The sequence below is a fragment of the Nicotiana tomentosiformis genome, chromosome 7, assembly GCF_000390325.3.
Source record: "Nicotiana tomentosiformis chromosome 7, ASM39032v3, whole genome shotgun sequence".
Taxonomy (NCBI): Eukaryota; Viridiplantae; Streptophyta; class Magnoliopsida; order Solanales; family Solanaceae; genus Nicotiana; species Nicotiana tomentosiformis.
In genome coordinates this window covers 113,690,092-113,710,508 of record NC_090818.1, presented here as the reverse complement: position 1 = coordinate 113,710,508, position 20,417 = coordinate 113,690,092, and the positions used below count along the sequence as shown (strand labels likewise).

The 20,417-nt window shown below is 33.6% G+C and overlaps 1 protein-coding gene and 1 pseudogene across 2 annotated transcripts; one reads left to right on the top strand and one right to left on the bottom strand.

The window, feature by feature from the left end:
- The first annotated feature begins 1,444 nt into the window (after positions 1-1,444).
- On the top strand, positions 1,445-9,516 carry LOC104108304 (type I inositol polyphosphate 5-phosphatase 8-like). 2 transcript variants are annotated; one of them, XM_009617304.4, is made up of 11 exons: positions 1,445-1,677; positions 2,560-2,606; positions 2,764-2,848; positions 3,104-3,181; positions 4,144-4,231; positions 5,300-5,404; positions 6,065-6,563; positions 6,654-6,847; positions 7,014-7,122; positions 7,259-7,407; positions 8,715-9,516. In XM_009617304.4, exons 2-11 carry the CDS (start codon positions 2,580-2,582, stop codon positions 8,872-8,874), a joined length of 1,494 nt encoding a protein of 497 aa, XP_009615599.1. In that variant the 5' UTR covers positions 1,445-1,677; positions 2,560-2,579; the 3' UTR covers positions 8,875-9,516. The 2 variants fall into 2 exon arrangements, with proteins under 2 accessions (XP_009615599.1, XP_009615598.1); XM_009617303.4 differs by having other exon boundaries at positions 1,445-1,681.
- Positions 9,517-9,776: 260 nt separating this feature from the next.
- Positions 9,777-18,168, bottom strand: LOC117279639 (photosystem II protein D1-like; annotated as a pseudogene).
- Between the last annotated feature and the right edge of the window lie 2,249 nt (positions 18,169-20,417).

Sequence of the window (20,417 nt, the reverse complement as noted above, 5' to 3'; positions counted from 1 at the left end):
TAAATTATTTTAATTTATTATAACAACATATTTACCATTTTTATCATTTAATTTGTTATTACTTTCATGATTTGATTATGCAAATAAATTTTACTTGAGCACGTAGTCTTTTATATTTATAATATCCCGTGAGAAAACAGAAATGAGAAAGGAAAGTAAATATCTCCGAAAAATTATAGTTTTGTGTTAGAATTAATATTTATCATAGAATCTTTTTTAATTATCATACAAGTAACCTAATTATATAATATTTTTTTGTTTCATTTTTGCATAGAACTTCACCTTGTTTATTTTTAATAAAATTGACAATAAATATGAGAAACGTTTCACTATAGTTGAGAGACTAACATAACTTGAGACAAATTTCTTAAGAATTCCTTCAAAATCTTTCCAAACCGTAATTAGTAGTACTAACAATCCAATGATTCTCTTTTATTTAAGCCAACCAGTTTCAAATTTATGGCAGTACAATCACGCAAATATTTTAAAATTAAGGAAAAAGACAGAGTTCCTATACATACAACTCCATTCTATGGTTATAAAACAACCAATGAAACAATTAACACGTAAGAAAATCATATGTCTCTGTCTATTTGAAATTACCTTTCTAGCCTTTGCAATCAATTTCTGGACTTCAATGTCCTTTCTTCTCTCTCTCTCTCTCTCTCTTTTTTTTTTTTTTTGGAATTTAAGTTATACTATATATTAACCAAGTAAGAAATTTTCATAATGAATTTTAATATAGATAAGTTATTATTTTTACTAAATTACTAATTAATACATATTAATAAATTACCTATAATCTTTTTACATATTTACGAGAGAGAAATACTTGGGGGTCGTTTGGTTGGATATATTAAAAAAAAATATATGTATTAACTTTGATATTACTAATTTCTTGTTTGGTATACCTTATTCAATACTATTCTTATATATAGTAAACCATAGCATTAGCAATTGTGTTTATAAAGACAAAATTGACCTTTCAAAAGCAAATGAAATAATTAATAAAAAATAATCCTAACATAATGAATCATAGTGTTACTAATGCATCTCATTCAATACTCTCTCTGATCGATAATAAGTGACATTTTGACCTTTGTCACACCCCTTAATAAAATATTAATTCATAATTTTTTTTAAAAATATTTTGACTAAATTATCCATAATTAAAATTTGCATGTTGTTAGTTTGACGCATTTGAATATGTAAATAAAGGTAAATTTTAGAAAAAGAAAGTTAATTTTCTCTTAATTATATAATTTTTTTATTATTTTGTACCAAAATAAAAAAAAGAAAAAATTATTTATTATGGATAGGAGAGAGTACCAAACTATCCCTAAAAGTGATCAAAAATCAAAATACAATTTCTTTTGCAAATCTCAATGTCTATCTCTCTCTTTCTCCATCATTGTATAAATTGAGAACCAGTTAAAGCTTTTTGCTTTTACGAGGTAAGCTACCAGAACTACTTCCTTCCTCTTTATTCACAAACCAACCAATAAGGCTAAACTAACCAAAACTTTCTTCTCTTTCTTCGTGCAAAAACGTAGCAGAAACAACCAACAGAAATGAAAAGGAAAGATCGATAAATATGGTTTTGTAAAAATCTCTCTTTCTTTTTCTCAAGAAACTGCAGAAAGTTCAAAAACCAAGATATTCTATCAATCCTTACTTGTAAGTAAGTGCCCCTTGTGTTGTCATGTTTTTCTGAGTTCTTTTTACTTATTTTCTTGGGGAAAAAATTTGAATTCATAGTTTCAATATGGTAAAGTTTTTGCCTTGTTTTCAACTGATTTCAGCAATGCCATTGACTGTGTTTTCTTCAAAAACACTCTGTTTTTGTACTATTTTTACATCATTTACTTTCTTGGAACTTTACTTTAGTATGGGTCAATCTCATAGTAATTAAAACTCTCACTGATTTTCTCACTTTAATTGATCTTTTCAGTTCAGAATCTTCATACTATTGCACATGGTTTTTCAGAGATCAATATGATTTTAATCAAAATTTTATAGTTTGTACCAAGTGGAATGAACTCAAAAAAGTTTTTACTATTAATATGGGGTTGAAGATTTGATCTTCATCTTTTGTAATATATTTTCCTTTTGTGTTTTTCTTTATTTGCTCAACATCTCCACTTTGTCTTTCCATTCTGTAAAGTCCCCTAAAAAACGAATAAACATAATCTTCAACCAAAAGTAACTCTCTGGCTTCTCTTATATTCTATGTTTATTTAACAATATTTATTTATTAATTATTATTGGGTTTGGTTTCTTTTCGTTTACGATCCCTTCTCAGAAACTGTCTCCAAATCTCCTACAAATTGTTCTTTTTTATAATTTAAATTCCACCGTTGAAAACGCCATTAATGACTTGTTTATAGCAACCCTCGCACTAAACTATATGTATTATTTACATTTTTCAAACTTTCTTTCGCCTTCTTTTCTGCTCTTATGTTGACATAAATACATATCTTATAATCTGAATCTCAATATAAATACCATCTTCTATATTTCTTTTTTTTCTAACAAAAAACTAGCTTCATCTTTTTCCAGCTTCATTGCAATTTGCAGCCATGAAAACAGAGCGAAAAATACCAAAGGTAACAATTTTTTATGTTATTAATGTTTTTTCCCTTTGTTGGGTTTCAGTTGAATATATGTATTATATGTATGTATATTTTTATACACACAATAGTGGTGTAACTGTGTGTTCTTGAATGAATACTGATGAGTTGATTTTGACTTTTTTTCTTGCAGTCTTCGTGGACTAAAGTGGTTGTTAGGAAATGGTTGAATATGAAAAACAAATCGGAGGAATTTTATTCAGATCATATAGTAGACGGTAAGATTTTCAACTCTTTTTATTTAATGTTTTCCTGATTTATGGAAAAATAATAGGGCAAAGATCACTAACGTCCCATAGCCGCAAGTGTATAAAATTTATAAATTTTCTTATATATAACATATGCGCGCATATATATGTATATATATAATTTTTTTTTTGATTATTATTTTTAGAGTATTTATACAGTGTTATTTTTTTAAAATAATATTGATTTTATTTTTGTGATTTTTTTAATTTCTATGAAATAAATAGGGATGGGTAGAGGAGAAAGAAGAAGAAAAAGTTGCTCAGACGATGGTTCTTGCGTTGTGGTGCCGGAGGAATTATCAGGTAAAGATTTCCGGTGATCGGAGGGATTTTTCCCGGTGAAGTACAGCTTTTACTTGGATTTTCCGTTGATTTGATACAATTTCATAAATGGACTGCAAATCTCTGCCGTTGATTTGATGGATTTTCATTATGTGATTTGACGTACTATAATCACAATTTAGTTGAGAGCGTTTTTTGGTTAGTATCTAATCATTGCCTCTCCTTATGCCACGTGTACCAGGACCTACCTAGTCCCTAGTTCTAGTGTGATCATTCCTTTTTTAGTTTTCACTAATTTCCATAGAAAGTCATAATTTGAACTATAGTTAAATATTTTCTTACTCCTTAAAAATCAATCGAAACTTTTATCATTTACACATCTATTCCACTTTATTCATATCTGTTACTTTTCAATATTAAATAATTTATTTTTATTTTTAATTTATTGATTTAAGTTCTTAACTTTTCAAATTAAGTTCAATTTTAATTTTATATCATTGTTAAAATTATTTAGCATTAGACAAGAGTGAGTTGCTCTAGTGGTAAACACCCTCCACTTTCAACCAAGAGGTTGTGAGTTCGAGTCACCCCAAGAGCAAGGTGGAGAGTTCTTGGAGGGAAGGAACTGATGGTCTATCGGAAACAGACTCTCTACCCCAGGGTATACCCCACTAGTAGGATTATATAGGGTTGTTAGGGTTGTTGTTGTTGTTAAAATTATTTAGCATAATATTATAAGAACATTATGCCTTTTTTAGTTATATATGACTATTTTTGAATGATCGGTAAGGAATAACACTGAAGATAAATAAATAAATCACTGGTGGTATATAAATAAAAGACATGAAGTTTTAGAAGTGTAATTTTTTTATTTAAATTGTAACTTGTTATAGGAGATCATTTTTATCAAATTATGATGCGGAAATTATTATTTTGATAAATTAGAAATTAAACTATGAGTAATTTCATTATTTGACAAGCAGAAAGTTGGTTGATGGAAACAAATGATGGAATTCAACGGCCAATATTGGAGAAAGAGGCATTCACTGTCACTGATCATCAAAACCTTAGGTAAGGCAAGAACGATCTCCTAATTTTGAATCTTTGATTTTAATAAGTATAAATTTACGTTTCCCTTTTTGGTATTTGCCAAAAGGAATTCTACAATTTAATGCATACCCATGTTAAGGTTCATAATTAGATCATAGTACTTGAATTAATTAATGTAAGATAGACTAAATTTAGAATTTAATAACCAAAAGCATAGATCTAGAAGCCGCATACTGAGCCAAGTCAATAGGCTTAAGTACCTCTTGGCCATGTGCAAATTCACTTTTGGTTTTTCGACCGGGTTTGTATCCACATTAAAGTTTAACTAAATTTGAATTTGCGTTGAAAAATCTCATATTATAAGATAAAGTGCTAAGCAAATAAAGATAATTTTATACTCGATGCTCCAACCTGATTTTTTTTTTTATTAAAGATGAAAGAATAGTGTGCAAATTGAGATCTCTATAGTGCCTAATAAGTCATTGGTTTAAGTACTTTTTGGCCATGTGAAACTACAGTTAGCTGGTTTCATAGGCTTTCTGAATAGATACTACACTTTTTAGTTAACTTGGAAAATTATTGTCCTTAATACCTAGTCTAGTGCAGCTACTTTGTCTTTGTCAACTAATGGATTCAACTTGTCTTTGTATGGTTTATTTTCGTAAAGTTGGAAGCTTCTAATTATCCCCTATGATATTTTATTTTGTGCTGGTTTTGTTAAAAAATACCACCTTTGATCCATATTATTCTGATGTGCATGTGGTCCAACAATAAATATACTTGTGTAATGCATATGCCATCTAAATATTCAAAAGAACGATAATAATGAAATCGAAGGTCTATTAGAAACATCATCTTTGTTCACATAAAGTAGAGGTGGAGTCTGTTAGCACCCCATCTTTCCCAGACCCCCTTGTGTGATAACACTAGGTATATGTTGTTATTGTTGTGCTGTTAGCAGTGAAAATTAAACTCATACGCAAAAACCGTTTAACCTTTTTTTTTTATGATTTTTGATATTTATCTTTTATTTTGGGTGTCTGAAAAATTCTTATGTTCTTCTTTGTGTATGATTTGAACAATAAATAGGATGTTCGTGGGAACATGGAATGTAGGAGGCAAGTCACCACACGATGGGTTGAACTTAGAGGACTGGTTGAATTCCACTGCACCAGCTGACATCTATGTGCTTGGGTAATTTCCTTATCTGTCTTTCACTTTTTATTAAAACTTTGTAACTAGTCAAACTACGACAAATAAATTAAAAAGAAGAAAGTATTAGTCTCCATGGTTTTTTAAATCAATCGAAGAATGATATGAAATTATAAAGTAGAGTTAATATTAAATATAATAAAATATACATGTGAAATTACTTAGGAGATGTATTAATAGGAGAGGTCAGGTTCGAAATAGTTAAGGTGAGCGAAAAATGATCTGGATGGTCCATGTCCCTTTGGTTAAAAGAGTGTTATCTGGTCCAATATTTTGGTCTATATGATGTGAGAGTGGCTTACATCAAGTGGCACGCTAGAAAAGACCTTGTCCTATAATTTTGAACTTTCAGTTATTATTATAGATGAGCCGAGGATCTTTCGAAAATAACCTTCTCTGCCTTATTAAAAGTAGGGGTAAGGTCTGCGTACACACTTTCCTTTTCAGACCTACCCGACTTGTGAGATTATATTAAATTTGTTATTATTATTGTTGTTGCATTTATTACTATAGATGTGGTCTTTAATCCGTATATACTTGTTGAATTCAATTGACTGGTAAACTTGTGTGCTTTTACTAATGCATTGGGTAAATTTAGTTTCACCTACATTATAAAGTTTTTAACTCCTCTGCTATGAACAGGTTCCAGGAAATTGTCCCTCTAAATGCAGGCAATGTACTAGGTCCAGAGGACAGTGGTCCAGCTGCCAAGTGGCTTTCCTTGATTCGTCAAGCTTTGAACAACAACACAAACACCCCAGATCTTTCTCCTAATTACAATAACACCCCAAATTCCGAGCGAAAAAGTTCATCCCCGTCCTTCCATGACTTGCACCAACAACAATCTAACCTTAAACCAAGAATCAGCTTTTCAGATTTGATCAAATTGGAAAATGAACTCGAGCGAGAAGATTGGGAGAGACTCTTGAGTATGAATGACAATGGATCGCCCAGTCCAAATTGCATGTCAAATAGATATAACTCTTCTAGTCTTGAGCAAAATAGCTATTGCTTAGCAGCAAGCAAACAAATGGTTGGTTTGTTTCTATGCATATGGACTCGTACCGATTTGTATCGACACATTAGCAACTTGAAGGTTTCTTGTGTTGGAAGAGGCATCATGGGCTATCTTGGAAATAAGGTATAAATTAACTCGAAGAAATTGAATTTATCGCATGTTTAATTATGAACATTTAATTTCTTAATTTTGACCGTCTTTTCTTGATAATAGGGTTCGATATCGATCAGTATGACGTTGCATCACAAGACATTTTGTTTCGTTTGTACTCATTTGGCATCTGGAGAGAAAGAAGGTGATGAGATCAAAAGAAATTCAGATGTCATGGAAATTTTAAAGAAAACAAGGTTTTCACATAGTAGGATTATTGGAAAACCTCTTCCTCCTGATAACATTTTGGATCACGAGTATGTATTTTCCTTCTTTTTTGTTTTATTTTTTCAATTTTTTTCACAATAATGCAAAAATAATGTTTGTTCTTTCGGAGGACATCTAATAAAACTGGAACGATACTGATATAAATACATTGTTAAACGATGACTAACAATGTACTCTTGTTTTTGGTTTATGTAGCAAGATAATTTGGCTTGGAGATTTGAATTACCGGCTTGCATCCGGTTTTCAGGATACATACGAGTTGGTAAACAACAGTAACTGGGAAGCACTTCTAAAAAAAGATCAGGTAAGACATCTTTATTATACTATGTGCACCCTCAAACACCTTCACATATAATGAAGCGGGAGTAGTAGAAAAATTTGAACACAAAAAAAATTATAAAATTTAATTTTTTTAATTTTTCTTTTAATTGTTATGGCAGCTAAGGATAGAGCAAAAAGCAGGACGTGTATTCAAAGGTTGGAAAGAAGGAAATATTTACTTTGCTCCAACATACAAATACCTCTACAATTCTGACCATTATGTTGTTCAAACTTGCACATCAAAGGAAAAGCGAAGGACTCCTGCCTGGTAATTTTCCGAAATTAATTACTCTTTTTCTGTAATTTAATTTTTAAGCCTAATGGAATGTTGCCATTTTAATAAAATATTTATCAGATGCACGCATTTGAAATACTCATGAATGCATGCATTTATCAACCCACATTTTAGATTTCTATCTAGGGACATACTATAATAACATAATGCAATAACTTAATAAGTTATTTTATTTCATTTCCTGTTTTTTTTTTTTTTTTTTTGGGGGGGGGAGGGGGGTTGGAGATGCACCGACCATATGAGGATTTACTTAATCTACTGTGAGATTAAGTTAAAAAAATTGATTGGCTTTCTACCTTTCATATATAATATTGCACAATTAACGACAATCTTATGCTACAAGATAAGTCATTATAGTCAACTTTATTGCTTAAACTTGTTAAAGATTCCGAAAATCTGATAATTTAATCTGAAAGATTAATAAATCTCGCTAATCTTGATGGTTTCCCACACTAGAAGTCTACCTTGTAGGCCTAAACATTAGTCTACATTATCTCTTTTTCTGTTACACCAAATTCTGAAGATAGTTAATCCTCCAACAATATCTTAAAGCATATTCTAATCCATATATTTGAATTATAGCAGACACAAACCTTCATGATAAATTGATCTTTCTTTTTTTTTCTTTTTCTAATTTTTATTTTTATTTTTCGGGGTTAGGTAGTAGAAAAACTATTCACATTATTTGAGCATAAGATTTGAAAACTACTATTCACTTGTTCAAACTACCAACTATTTTAATAATCAATTATGGTAATCTCAATATTTGATAAACTGCACTCTAAAAGGAGCCTCAGAGCAATAGTAAAGTTGTATATGTATGACTTATAAATTACGGGTTCGAGCCGTCGATACTGTCACTAATACTTGTATTAGGTTAGGTTGTCTACATCACACCCCTTGGCGTGCAGCCCTTTCCTGAACCCCGCATGAACACGGGATACCTTGTGCACCGGGCACAATGAAAGTACTGTTTTCTTGTTAATTTGTCATGAGAAAGCCACACATTGGCAACAAACTCAATAAGACATGTTAGATTTTGTTCCACATATGAATGAGCATTTCTGATTGACCATCTTAAAATGTCCTCACTTTTTCATAGTACTACGAAAAATCTTGCATTTTTAGCCTTCTGCACTGAATAACCTATTTCCCAGGAATCTTGGACTTAAAATGCTTTTATGTAGTTGAATTCTTGCATCAAAGTACCATAAGTTACTGCTTTTCTGCATAAAACAAACTGTACTAAAACATAGTCTCTCCAAATCTATAAATTACAGGTGTGACAGGATTTTATGGAAAGGTGAAGGACTAAAGCAAATATGTTATGTTAGAGGAGAATCAAAGTTCTCAGATCACAGACCAGTCTACTCACTTTTCTCAGTAAATAATTTAACAGAAAGGTACCAAAGTGAAAAAGAATATTTCACTACCCTTTAGTCCAAAAGCCAAAAATTCTTCAACAAATACAGCAGCAGGGGAAGGCCACAAAGTTTGTGTACAGCACTATAACGTTTCTCAGTCACAACTGATAATAGGACAGACCAATAGGGGAAGCCCGGCTGTAGATTTCTGACCAATGACAGTCTGACACCTCGCCCGGCCAATTTTGACGGTTTTGGACATTGTGCATAGGATTACAAATCACAGGCGGGTCACGGCACACTTGGTGACAGGCGTACTGGGTTGTTGACACGTGGTTAATTGGTTCTTGGCATTGGTTGAAAAAGATTTGAGTCTTAGATTTTGATTTGGTTTTCTAGATATGAAGCTCAGCGTTTGCAGGAAATTTTCCCCTTCTCTATATTTCTTATGTTTGTCTTTATGGTCCTTACGCCTGTGGCAATGTAAAGAGGAGTTCCATAGAATGGTTGAGGAACCTGAGGGAAGATGTGTATCTAGCCTCGTCAATTTTGTTAGCTCAATATTTTTTTGTTCGTTAAATGGAAATCTCGTCACTTTTTTTGTTACTCCTTTTTTTTTTTTTTTTTGTAAAGCTTTTGTAAAAACGAAGAATTTAATTCGATTTTCTCTCCTATTTACTACGGCGACGAAGAATCAAATTATCACTATATTTATTCCGTTTTCTACTTCTTTTTCCAAGTACAGGATAACCCCAAGGGGTTGTGGGTTTTTTTCTACCAATTGAGGCTCTCCCTTCACCACCCCCATGGGGATGGTCTACAGGGTTCATAACTACTCCTCTTACTACAGGACGCTTACCTAGCCAACGCTTAGATCCAGCTCTACCCAAACTTTTCTGGTCCACCCCAACATTTCCCACTTGTCCAATTGTTGTTGAGCAGTTTTTGGATATCAAACGGACCTCCCAGAAGGTAATTTTAATGTGGCCGATTTTTCCTCTTTTCTGTGGTTTCCCTGATCAAACTAGAAGTTACCAAGGAACCATGCATAACACTGAATAGGGAGCCACCGAATACACCAGCTACGCCTAACATGTGAAATGGGTGCATAAGGATGTTGTGCTCAGCCTGGAATACAAAAAGTACCAGAGATTCCTAGAGGCATACCATCAGAAAAACTTCCTTGACCGATTGGGTAGATCAAGAAAACCGCAGTAGCAGCTGCAACAGGAGCTGAATATGCAACAGCAATCCAAGGTCGCATACCCAGATGGAAACTAAGCTCCCACTCACGACCCATGTAACAATCTATGCCAAGTAAGAAGTGTAGAACAATTAATTCATAAGGACTACCGTTGTATAACCATTCATCAACGGATGCCGCTTCCTAGATTGGGTAAAAATGTAAATCTATAGATGCAGAAGTAGGAATAATGGCACCAGAAATAATATTGTTTCCGTAAAGTAGAGACCCTGAAACAGGTTCACGAATACCATCAATGTCTGTTGGAGGAGCATCAATGAAGGCAATAATAAATACAGAAGTTGCCGTCAATAAGGTAGGGATCATCAAAACACCAAACCATCCAATGTAAAGACGATTTTCAGTGCTGGTTATCCAGTTACAGAAGTGACCCCATAGGCTTTCGCTTTCGCGTTTCTCTAAAATTGCAGTCGTGGTACAATCTTGGTTTATTTAATCATCAGGGACTACCAAGCACACGAGTTTTCTACAAATAAAAATAGAAAATGGAAGGCTTGTTATTCAACAGTATAACATGACTTATATACTCGTATCAACCAAGGTGTATGCAGATCTATTCAAATTTTTAATGAAGTTGATTGGAAAAATACGGACTTCTCTACAGAGAATTAGAATTTCAATATGCTAGTGGGTTACCCGGAATTCAAACCCGGAACTAGCCGGATGGAGTAGATAAGTTTCTTGTTAAATAAAATAAATATTAATCTTAAATTAAATAAACAAGTAAAGATCCCTCCCCTAGCCGTGCTTGCATTTTTCATTGCACACGACTTTCCCTATGTATACATCAACTCCTTTCTTATAGAAATTAGAAAGACTTTAAAAAGTTGAATACTCAGTTGATTTACCCCTTAATTACTATTACAATCAACATTTCAGAATAGTTAATTTTTTTTAGCTCTTCATCATTTAGAAACAAATTTCTATTTAGAAAATCTTAGAAAATCTAAGAATAAATCATTGATAATTCGCTAGATCATTGATACAAAAAAATCCAAATATCAAATCCGACTTCTATATACTCCCCACAAACTAGAAGAAGCTCGTGGAAAGGTCAAAGAAAGAACTTGTTCTTCTGATGTTAAGAATTTTTTCAATAATTTCGAGCCCGGTCTTTTCAAAAAAGTGTGTATAGTACTTTTGTGTTTTCGATCTAAAGTTCTAGCACAAGAAAGTCGAAGTATATACTTTATTCGATATAAAGTCTTTTTTTTTGGAAGATCTGCTATAGTAATGAAAAAGATTTCTGCATATACGCCTAAATCGGTCAATAATATCAGAATCTGATAAATCGGACCAAACCAGTTTACTAATAGGATGCCCTAATACGGTACAAAAGTTTGCTTTAGCTAATGATCCAATCAAAGAAATAATTTGAATATGGGTATCGAACTTCTTAATTGCATTATTGATTAGAAATAAATTTTCTAACATTTGACTACATACCATTGAAGGATTTAATCGCACACTTAAAAGATAGCCCATAAAGTCACGGGAATGATTGGATAATTGGTTTATATGGATCCTTCATGTGTGAAAGTACAGAGAAAAATGACATTGCCAAAAATTGACAAGGTAAAATTTCCATTTATTCATCAAAAGAAACGTCCCTTTTGAAGCCAGAATTGATTTTTATTAATACCTAACATAATGCATGAAAGGATCCTTGAATAACCATAGGGTAACCTAAAAATCCTTAGCAAAGACTTCTGCAAGACATTATATTTTTCCATAGAAATATATTCATTCAAGAAGGGCTCCAAAAGATGTTGATCGTAAATGAGAAGATTGGTTCCGTAGAAAGACGAAAGTGGATTCGCATTCATATACATAAGAATTATATAAGAAGAAGAAGAATCTTTGATTTTTTTTGAAAAAGAGTAACCAGGCTTCTTTGAAGTAATAAGACTATTCAAATTCCAATATTCATAGAGAAAGAATCGTAATAAATGTAAAGAAGAGGCATCTTTTACCCAATAGCGAAGAGTTTGAACCAAGATTTTCAGATAAATGGGGTAGGGTATTAGTATATCTAATATATAATTTAGATGTGAAAAATTGTCCTCTAAAAAAGGAAATGTTGAATGAATTGATCGTAAATTATGAGATTTTGGTTCTGTCCATGCATTTCCGCATCTGCGGACCACCGGTCGCACCTGCGATGCCGCACCTGCGATGTCGCACCTGCAAAATTTTTATCGCAAGTGCAAAAATGACTTAAGGTGTCTGGGACCGCTTCTGCGATCAGGTGGTCGCACCTGCAGACGATGTTCCGCTTCTACGGTCTCACTTCGCACCTATGCTCCTTTGGCTCATCTGTGGGCATCGCAGATATGGAAAATTGCCTCGTACCTGCGACCCCTAAGCACCTACCCCGCTCCGCTTCTGCGATAGACCTTGCGCACGCGTGATCCCGCACCTGCAGCCTCCCTACCTCATGTGAGAAACACCAAAAACCAGAAAACTTCAGCCTTTTGCCTAAGTCCAATTTCAATCCGTTAAGCATTCGAAACACACCCGAGGTCCCCAGGACCTCAATCAAACATACCAACAAGTCCTACAACACCAAACGAACTTAGTCGAGCCCTCAAATCACATCAAATAATGCTAAAAACACGAATCGCCCTCCGATTCAAACTTAATGGACTTGAAACTTTAAATTTCTACAACCGATGCCAAAACGTGGGCCCGGGTCGACTTTTTGGGGCAATTTTCTAATTTCTTGCTTTATATTTGATTTCATTAATTAGATTAGTTTCTTATAGTTGTATTTATGATATGTAATTGATTTTGGCTAGATTTGGGCCAATCAGAGTCGGATATTTGTGGAAAAGGCATCGTTACCGATTGATTGAGCTTGGTTCGAGGTAAGTGGCTTGCCTAACCTTGTGTGGGGGAAATTCTCTTAGGATTTGGTACTGTTATGATATATGAGCGCCGTGTACGTGAGGTGACGAGTACGTACACAGGCTATTTGTTGTAAAACCCGATTTATGTTTACTGAGTAGCAACCTGTTTTCCTTTAATTTGAGTTATACCGTTTAAATCAGTATTAGTCTGTTTTCATTCTTAATTGAGCTATTCTAATATGTGTAGTTATCTTGTTTAGTCTAATGCCGCATGTCTATGTTATTTAACTACTTATTTGAACTCTGTGAAGCATGCCTAGTTGATTTCCTGCTTTTCCTTGTTCTTTATCAGTATAATTGTAGAAATCTTGCTGTTAACTATTGTATTTGTCGGTTTGAGCTGTGTGATTACTTTTGAGACTACGAGGCGGTACCTCGGGAGTTCTCCCTGTATATTTATTTTTGAGACTACGAGGCGATTCCTCGGGAGTTCTCCCTGCACATTTACTTTTGAGACTACGAGGCGGTTCCTCGAGAGTTCTCCCTGTATATTTTCTTTTGAGACTACGAGGCGGTTCCTCGGAAGTTTTCCCTGCACATTTACTTTTAAGACTACGAGGCAGTACCTCAGGAGTTCTCCTTGCATATTTACTTTTGAGACTACGAGGCGGTACCTAGGGAGTTCTCCCTGTATATTTATTTTGGGACTACGAGACGGTATCTCGAGAGATCCCTTGCTGTTTACCCATGTGTGTTGTACTGTTGCCTTGATGTGTTTCCTTTTGTTAAATTCTAGTCTCTTATTATACTGTATATTCTCCTGCTTTATTTATTATATACCAGTGGGCCTGACCTGACCTCGTCACTACTTGACCGAGGTTAGGCTTGGCACTTACTGGGTACCGTTGTGGTGTACTTATGCTACTCTTCTGCACATATTTTTGTGTATAGATCCAAGTACTTCTTATCAACCCCTCTACTAATTGAGAGTACTTGATGTTGTACGGAGACTTCAAGGTACATCTGCCATGTCCGCAGACCTCGGAGTCCCCCTCTATTCTCTCATATGTCATTTATCTTCCGTACTTCTTTTGTTAGACTCTGGTGTATAGAGATACTAGTTTCCTCCTATACCTTGTGATTTATGATGTTTCGGATTTTGGGAAGACTGTGTTTTTATAGAGTAATGATTATTTTACATGCCGAGCAGCATTGTTACTAGTTATTTAGTTCTCCACTGCTGTTAGTTGCCAAGTTTTACTTTCGTTTTGTTATTTTTCGCAATTTGTTAGGCTTACCTAGTCGTAGAGACTAGGTGTCGTCACGACGTTATATGGAGGGAGTTTGGGTCGTGACAAGTTGGTATCATTAGAAACTTATTTACCCTCACTGTTTAGGTTTTAACTTAATTACAAGTTGATATACAATTTACCAATTATATATAAATTAGTATTAATAAGTATCTAATTATATTAGGTATTGAATAAGGAATTCCCTCTTTACTCTCTCTTTTCGATCTCTCTCTTTATCTCTCTCTCCCTCTCCCTCTCTCTCATTCTCTATCATTATTCTTATATTAATATCTTCATGTGGATTAACTAAAGAAAGGATACTAATGTTAAGTTAAAAAAAGAGAGAAGATTAGTACCTCGCAAAGTTCTTGCTTCAGATCCTATGAAAACGAGGAAGTAAATAAGAAAGAAATTAGCTCTCATGAAGAGAATCATTTTAGTTATCATTCTTTTAGCTTTTTGGAATCAATAAACAAAATAGTATTAATTAGAAGTGAGTAGATTGAATTGAAAACTATGTTAATCCATTAAAAACTCCATTGACAACCATTAAAAAGTTTCAAAGTTTTGAATTCAAAAATAGAATTTCATGAAATTATTTTTTTGTTTAGTGTTATTGCAAATGATTGAGAATATCCGTTGGAGTTTATATCTCAAATTTGAGACAATTTGGGGAAGATTCGAGGTGGTTTTGATTGAAATTTCAGATTGAAACTCGAAAAAGAAGACATGAACAAATTGTATATATTTTATATGTCGAATGTAGAAACGATATACAAAATATCTACAACATACATAATTGTATATAAGCTGTATATAAATTATAATTTTTGACCGGATTCTGTACAAAAAATATATATTTATGTTGTAGATAAATTGTAGATTTTGACCGAATTTGTATATATTTCGTAAAAAACTTTTGTTACTTCCTGTAAATATGAAAACTTAGACAAAACCAGGTAAATAAGTTTAAAATCTTGTATATATACGAAAAAGTCCCTAAAAATATCAGAAATAGTCTAATTTACATTTGATAGTTGGAAATTAGTCATACTTTCAAAATTAATTAAAACTACTTAGTCATAATGTGTTGGAATCTATAATATGCGGCGTTCCAATATCATATGCTGAAAGTTTATAGGCAGGAGTTTCATAGTCTAGTATATTATGCTGGAACTTTCTATATTTAAGTTAGGCTACTTTTGTCCAAACCTTATCTCCGAATTAAATAGTGGCCACATTTCACTAACTTTACAAATAGTGATTATTTTTCAATAACGACCCGTAAAAATTGGTATGCCATGCCATTTTGAACTTAATATTTCCAAATTTTATTGATACATATCAGTGGTGCAATCACTTTATCAAAATATCATAAGTCAAAACACATTTAATTAGTCAGAAGATTTCAGATTAGAGACTAAGTTTAATTGGTAAAAGACGTTTGTTCAAGATGTAGCAAGCTTTGAATCACATCAAGTCATAAACAATATGATCAAAATCATATACCAAATCTTGCTACTTTCTTCTTCATCTTTCTCACGTAGTCTGTGGCGAAGCTAGAAATTTTCTTAAGGGTGTTCAAATTTGAAAGAAGTGAAAAACAATCTGACAAATGGTGTTCAATATGTGTTATATACCCATAAAATATATATATATATATATATATATATACAGTATAATTTTTCGACGAAGGATGGTCGATTGATCACCCTTATGACCATGTGGCTTCGCCCCTGCATGTAGCACACTGCAACAGCTGCTTAGCATAATAGGCATCCTTCTGATGATAACATCCTACTGTTGGGAGGGAAGAGAACTTATTAGACGCCAGCAATATATAGTGGTGAAAGCACGATTTTCACCCAGGAGATCTAAAAAATAAAAATAAAAGAAAACACGTGAAAGAACTAAGAAATTTCAGTATCTAATATATATACATGAAAAAAAAATTTGACCGAGTTCCGCTGAACCCCATTCAGTCCACCAAGCTAGCCACTGATGATTGACATGAATGGAAAATAAATATGATCAAATTATTTCTTCATTCCCTTATTGTTGCATATATCATTCTCCACTAAGTAATTCTCTTTAAAATATGGCAGCATAAGAAATGATCAAAGATAGAGAAGGAGACAACTAAAATAACACTTTTAATTGATTGACACTCGCGCAAGGTCAGATACAAGGCATTTCTGTATAGTTTCTCAGCTACACAATCAGAAATAGTTGATGTTTTACCAACACAGCCATCCTTGTACCTATATCCAGAGCAAATGATGAATTTACAAAAGCTACCTTAGTACGTAATCAGTAGCAGATCCACGAGTCCAGAACCAAAATACCGTATTTTTGGACTCAAAGAACCAAAATATGTGGGGAAAAAATTCGGGCACCACAATATATATAGCTCGGTATTTCACCGCGCTATACCTTAACAGCCGTTTGTCCGTACTATACTTGAACTCAAATGGGCGGGAAGGTATAATGCACATATTTACTGTGCTATAATATAGCGCTGTAAATATGCGCGCTATACCTACACAGTACACAAATAAGTCGTCTCCTTCCCCAACAAGACAAAACGCCCCCCCCCCCCCCCCCCAATTTTTAAGCAAAAAAACTCGCTTGGAGCCCACCGATACCACAAAAAGTGTAGATTCTCGGTCCCACATCCTAGCTAAGGCGTTGTCTCGTAGTGGGTTGCTCATTTCGGCTCCAAATCACCAAATCTTCAAGATTTCAGAAATTAAAATCGAGGTATTCCGACTTAGTTTTTGTTAAAACTCATGTATAAAAAATGCCTATTAGTTATTTTTTTACTGTGCTTTATGTTATTTCGTGATTATTTTGCGATTTAATTAATTTATTATTTTTTATCCGGATTATATTATTAGTGTGCTAAAACAATGAGTAAAATAGAGAAATTGTTATTAGTTGTTAGAAAAAATGTTAATTAGTTAATTTTTACTGTGGTATATGATTTTTCGTGATTGTTTTGTGATTAAATTAATTTATTATTTTTATCCGGTTTAGATTATTTATTTGCTAAAAGACTAGTAAAATAGATAAATTATTATTTTAGGAATAATTAATCTTATTTAGATGTTATTGTTGTACATATATGAATATGTGACTTTAGTTCCCTATAGTGGTATCTTGTGCCCTGATGTAGTGCTCGCATTTGTAATGTAGTGCCCTTTTAGCGAAGTAAAATGTAGTGCCCTTTAGCGTATTATCTTTGTAGTTATTGAAATTAATCATTTAATTATCTGTTAAACCCAAAAATATCTGAAAAAAGCTGATAGTTCAAACACAAACTCTCTCGAATTCTAGTCAACAAACGTAAGAAAATGATATTAGAAAATAACAATATTTGTCAAACTAAGTATTGTTATATGAATATTTAATAGTTAAATCATGTATAGTTATGAAAATTAATTATTTAATTTTATTATAGTAAAAAATAGGTGAGTAACAAACAAATATATAAAATAATAAACTAACAGACCTGTTGAGTGATAAATTGGGAAAATTTTCTCATCATGAACACAAGAATATTAGATACCTTGGTGCAACTGGGCCTCAAATATCGAGTCCGGAATCAAAATGTGGTTCATTTGGACTCAAACTAAGTATTGTTATATGAATATTTAATAATTAAATCCTATATAGTTATGAAAACTAATTATTTAATTTTATTATAGTCAAAAATAGGTGAGTAACAAACAAACATATAAAATAATAAACTAGCATATAAAATAATAAACTAACATATAACCATCATACGTTCCATAGACATGGGTGCCGTCTATGGATATTACCGGCCGACAATGCACAAAACCATCAATGGCTGGTTTAAATGCCCAGAACATATATCTGAATATGTGTTCTGGTATTCCCGATCTCCGCTCAAGCTTCCATTCAACAACAGTCCCGGGGTTAAAGTATTGCAATGCGGCCATGTACCTAGGTAGAGATGCAAAAGGGTTATCCCAGTTACCATAAATAATTTCAAACGCACGTTTGCGCCCGAAAAATGCCTTTCTTTTGGTAATGGTACACCCATATACCTGGTGGACAGATGCTATACACTCTTTGATCTTGCACCTTATGGACGCTTCAATGTGTGGAATCAAGACAAGAGAAATCAAGTCAACATTCAAGTTAAAATGATTCCCACTGAATGTGTTCAATTCACAATTGTGTGTGCCAATGTATTTACCCATAACCCACATATTTATTTTTAGCTTCCTCGCACGCAACATCCAATTACAACCCGTAAGCCATCTACGACAAATAACCTTGTATACATCCGGAGATGACTCATGAACCACGATCTCACGACACTCTTTTATATTGTACATTCACACCGCCCTGCTTAGGCGCACTTTATCAGCAAAAAATATGCCCTTTGACAGCACCGTTTCTCTAGATTTATCCCACATTACTGTCCGAATTTCATCAAGATCCCTCGTGAGGGCATCCACATCCGGAATACTTGACAAATGATCAAGGTAGGGAATCTCTCTTGAATGAAACGGCACGTGGGACTCGTTTACTCTTGGTCTAACGGGAGGTGGAGCATGCTTCCTCGTCAAATCAGTTTCAACATTCTCTTCCTCCTCATCATCACACTCATCAGGGAAGGGTGTATCATCTCCAGACTCATCAGTATTGTTGTTATAATCACTATTCTCTTCCTGACTCTGCGCATCTGTCGGATCCCGATTTAATATGTCATCTTCGGGCAATTGAGTAAGGACATGACCTTCAAGTTGCTCGTTTTCACTGCACAACCAATAAAATAATGAGTTTCTCAATCTGATCCAAACTTTACATATAACTTTATCACCTCACTTACAAATCATAACGTGTTGTTATCCCATGATGGACATTATCCTGTTGATGATGACTCCAGATGGACCACCATGATCCAACACACCAAAACTAGGCATATTCTAACTGGGCGTTGGTTCATAACTTATAAAATTCATATCTGGACGGTACCCCCTGTGGAATATATGAGTGTTAATACAAATTCATTACATAAAAATAAATATCGTAACATAAAGAAAAATTGAAGTTTACCACTCGGCTTGTGGATTATGTAAACTAGGGGAGAAATTATTTTTTCTCGCTCCTCATTCGCCCGTGGAGATAAGTTTAGATCAGGCCAAACTCTTTCACCGGAACCTGTTCGGCTAAAACTGCTCCAAAATAATCACCCGATGATTGAGGGATATCCCTACTTTGCGCAACCTCATTATTGCGAACGTCTTCAACCTTGACGTACATTTCCAACATTTTTATCACAAGAAATTCTCGGTATTCATCCGGAATCCTCAAAAAATCTCTCAGAGTTTCATCGTCTTTGATGTTAAACTCAGTATAACAAGCAACCCCTTGTGGAGTGACAGAATGCGAATATATTCTGGTTACTTTAATATTCACCGAACGTTTGCTCACACTCATTTTTTTAAATAATAACGATACCAATGTATCGTTCTCCATTGTAAGTGGCAACTTAACATAACACTGTGGAGAATAACTATAGTGTACTGAGTTATTCTCCATCACAACCTCACCCCCCCCCCCCAATATAATGAAATCATAATTCTTCGCTCTTCAGACATTATGACAAAATGCAAAATAACTTAACGAACAAATATTTCGGAAGACTTGAAGGATTCTGAATGGATTTTTACAAAATCCTACTGAAACTCTTTAAATAAGGAAAAAATTGATGTATAGCGCCTTAACTTTGCGCGTTATACTCAATTGAATTATTGGCCTGCCAATTAAGTTCAGAAGATTGGCAGTGGGCCGAACGTTTACGTAAAGCGCGGTATTTCACCGCATTATACCCTGTTGAATTATTGGCGTGTCAGTTAATTCCAGAAGAATTATTAATGGGCCCAGAGTTTAAGTATAGCGCGGTATTTCACCGCGCTATACCTTAACAGATAAACGTGTCGTTAAGGTATAGCGCGGTGAAATACCGCGCTATATATATTATGGTCCCCAAGTTTTTCCTCCACGTATTTTGATTTTTTGAGTCTAAAAGAACCACATTTTGGTTCCGGACCCACAGATCCACCCCATTATTTTAGGAAATCACCATTTATATTTGAGAAATCAAAGTTATTTAGTTACTTCTCTACTTTTGAGAATTGTAAAATTTTTTGAATTTCGTTATACTTGTAGACAATAA

Bases quoted from the DNA above. Each gene is read 5' to 3' on its own strand.
- LOC104108304 (XM_009617304.4), top strand. From the start codon at position 2,580: ATGAAAACAGAGCGAAAAATACCAAAG. The intron at 3,182-4,143 runs GTAAAGATTTCC...TTTGACAAGCAG, and splicing joins GGTGCCGGAGGAATTATCAG to AAAGTTGGTTGATGGAAACA. The intron at 6,848-7,013 runs GTATGTATTTTC...TGGTTTATGTAG, and splicing joins GATAACATTTTGGATCACGA to CAAGATAATTTGGCTTGGAG.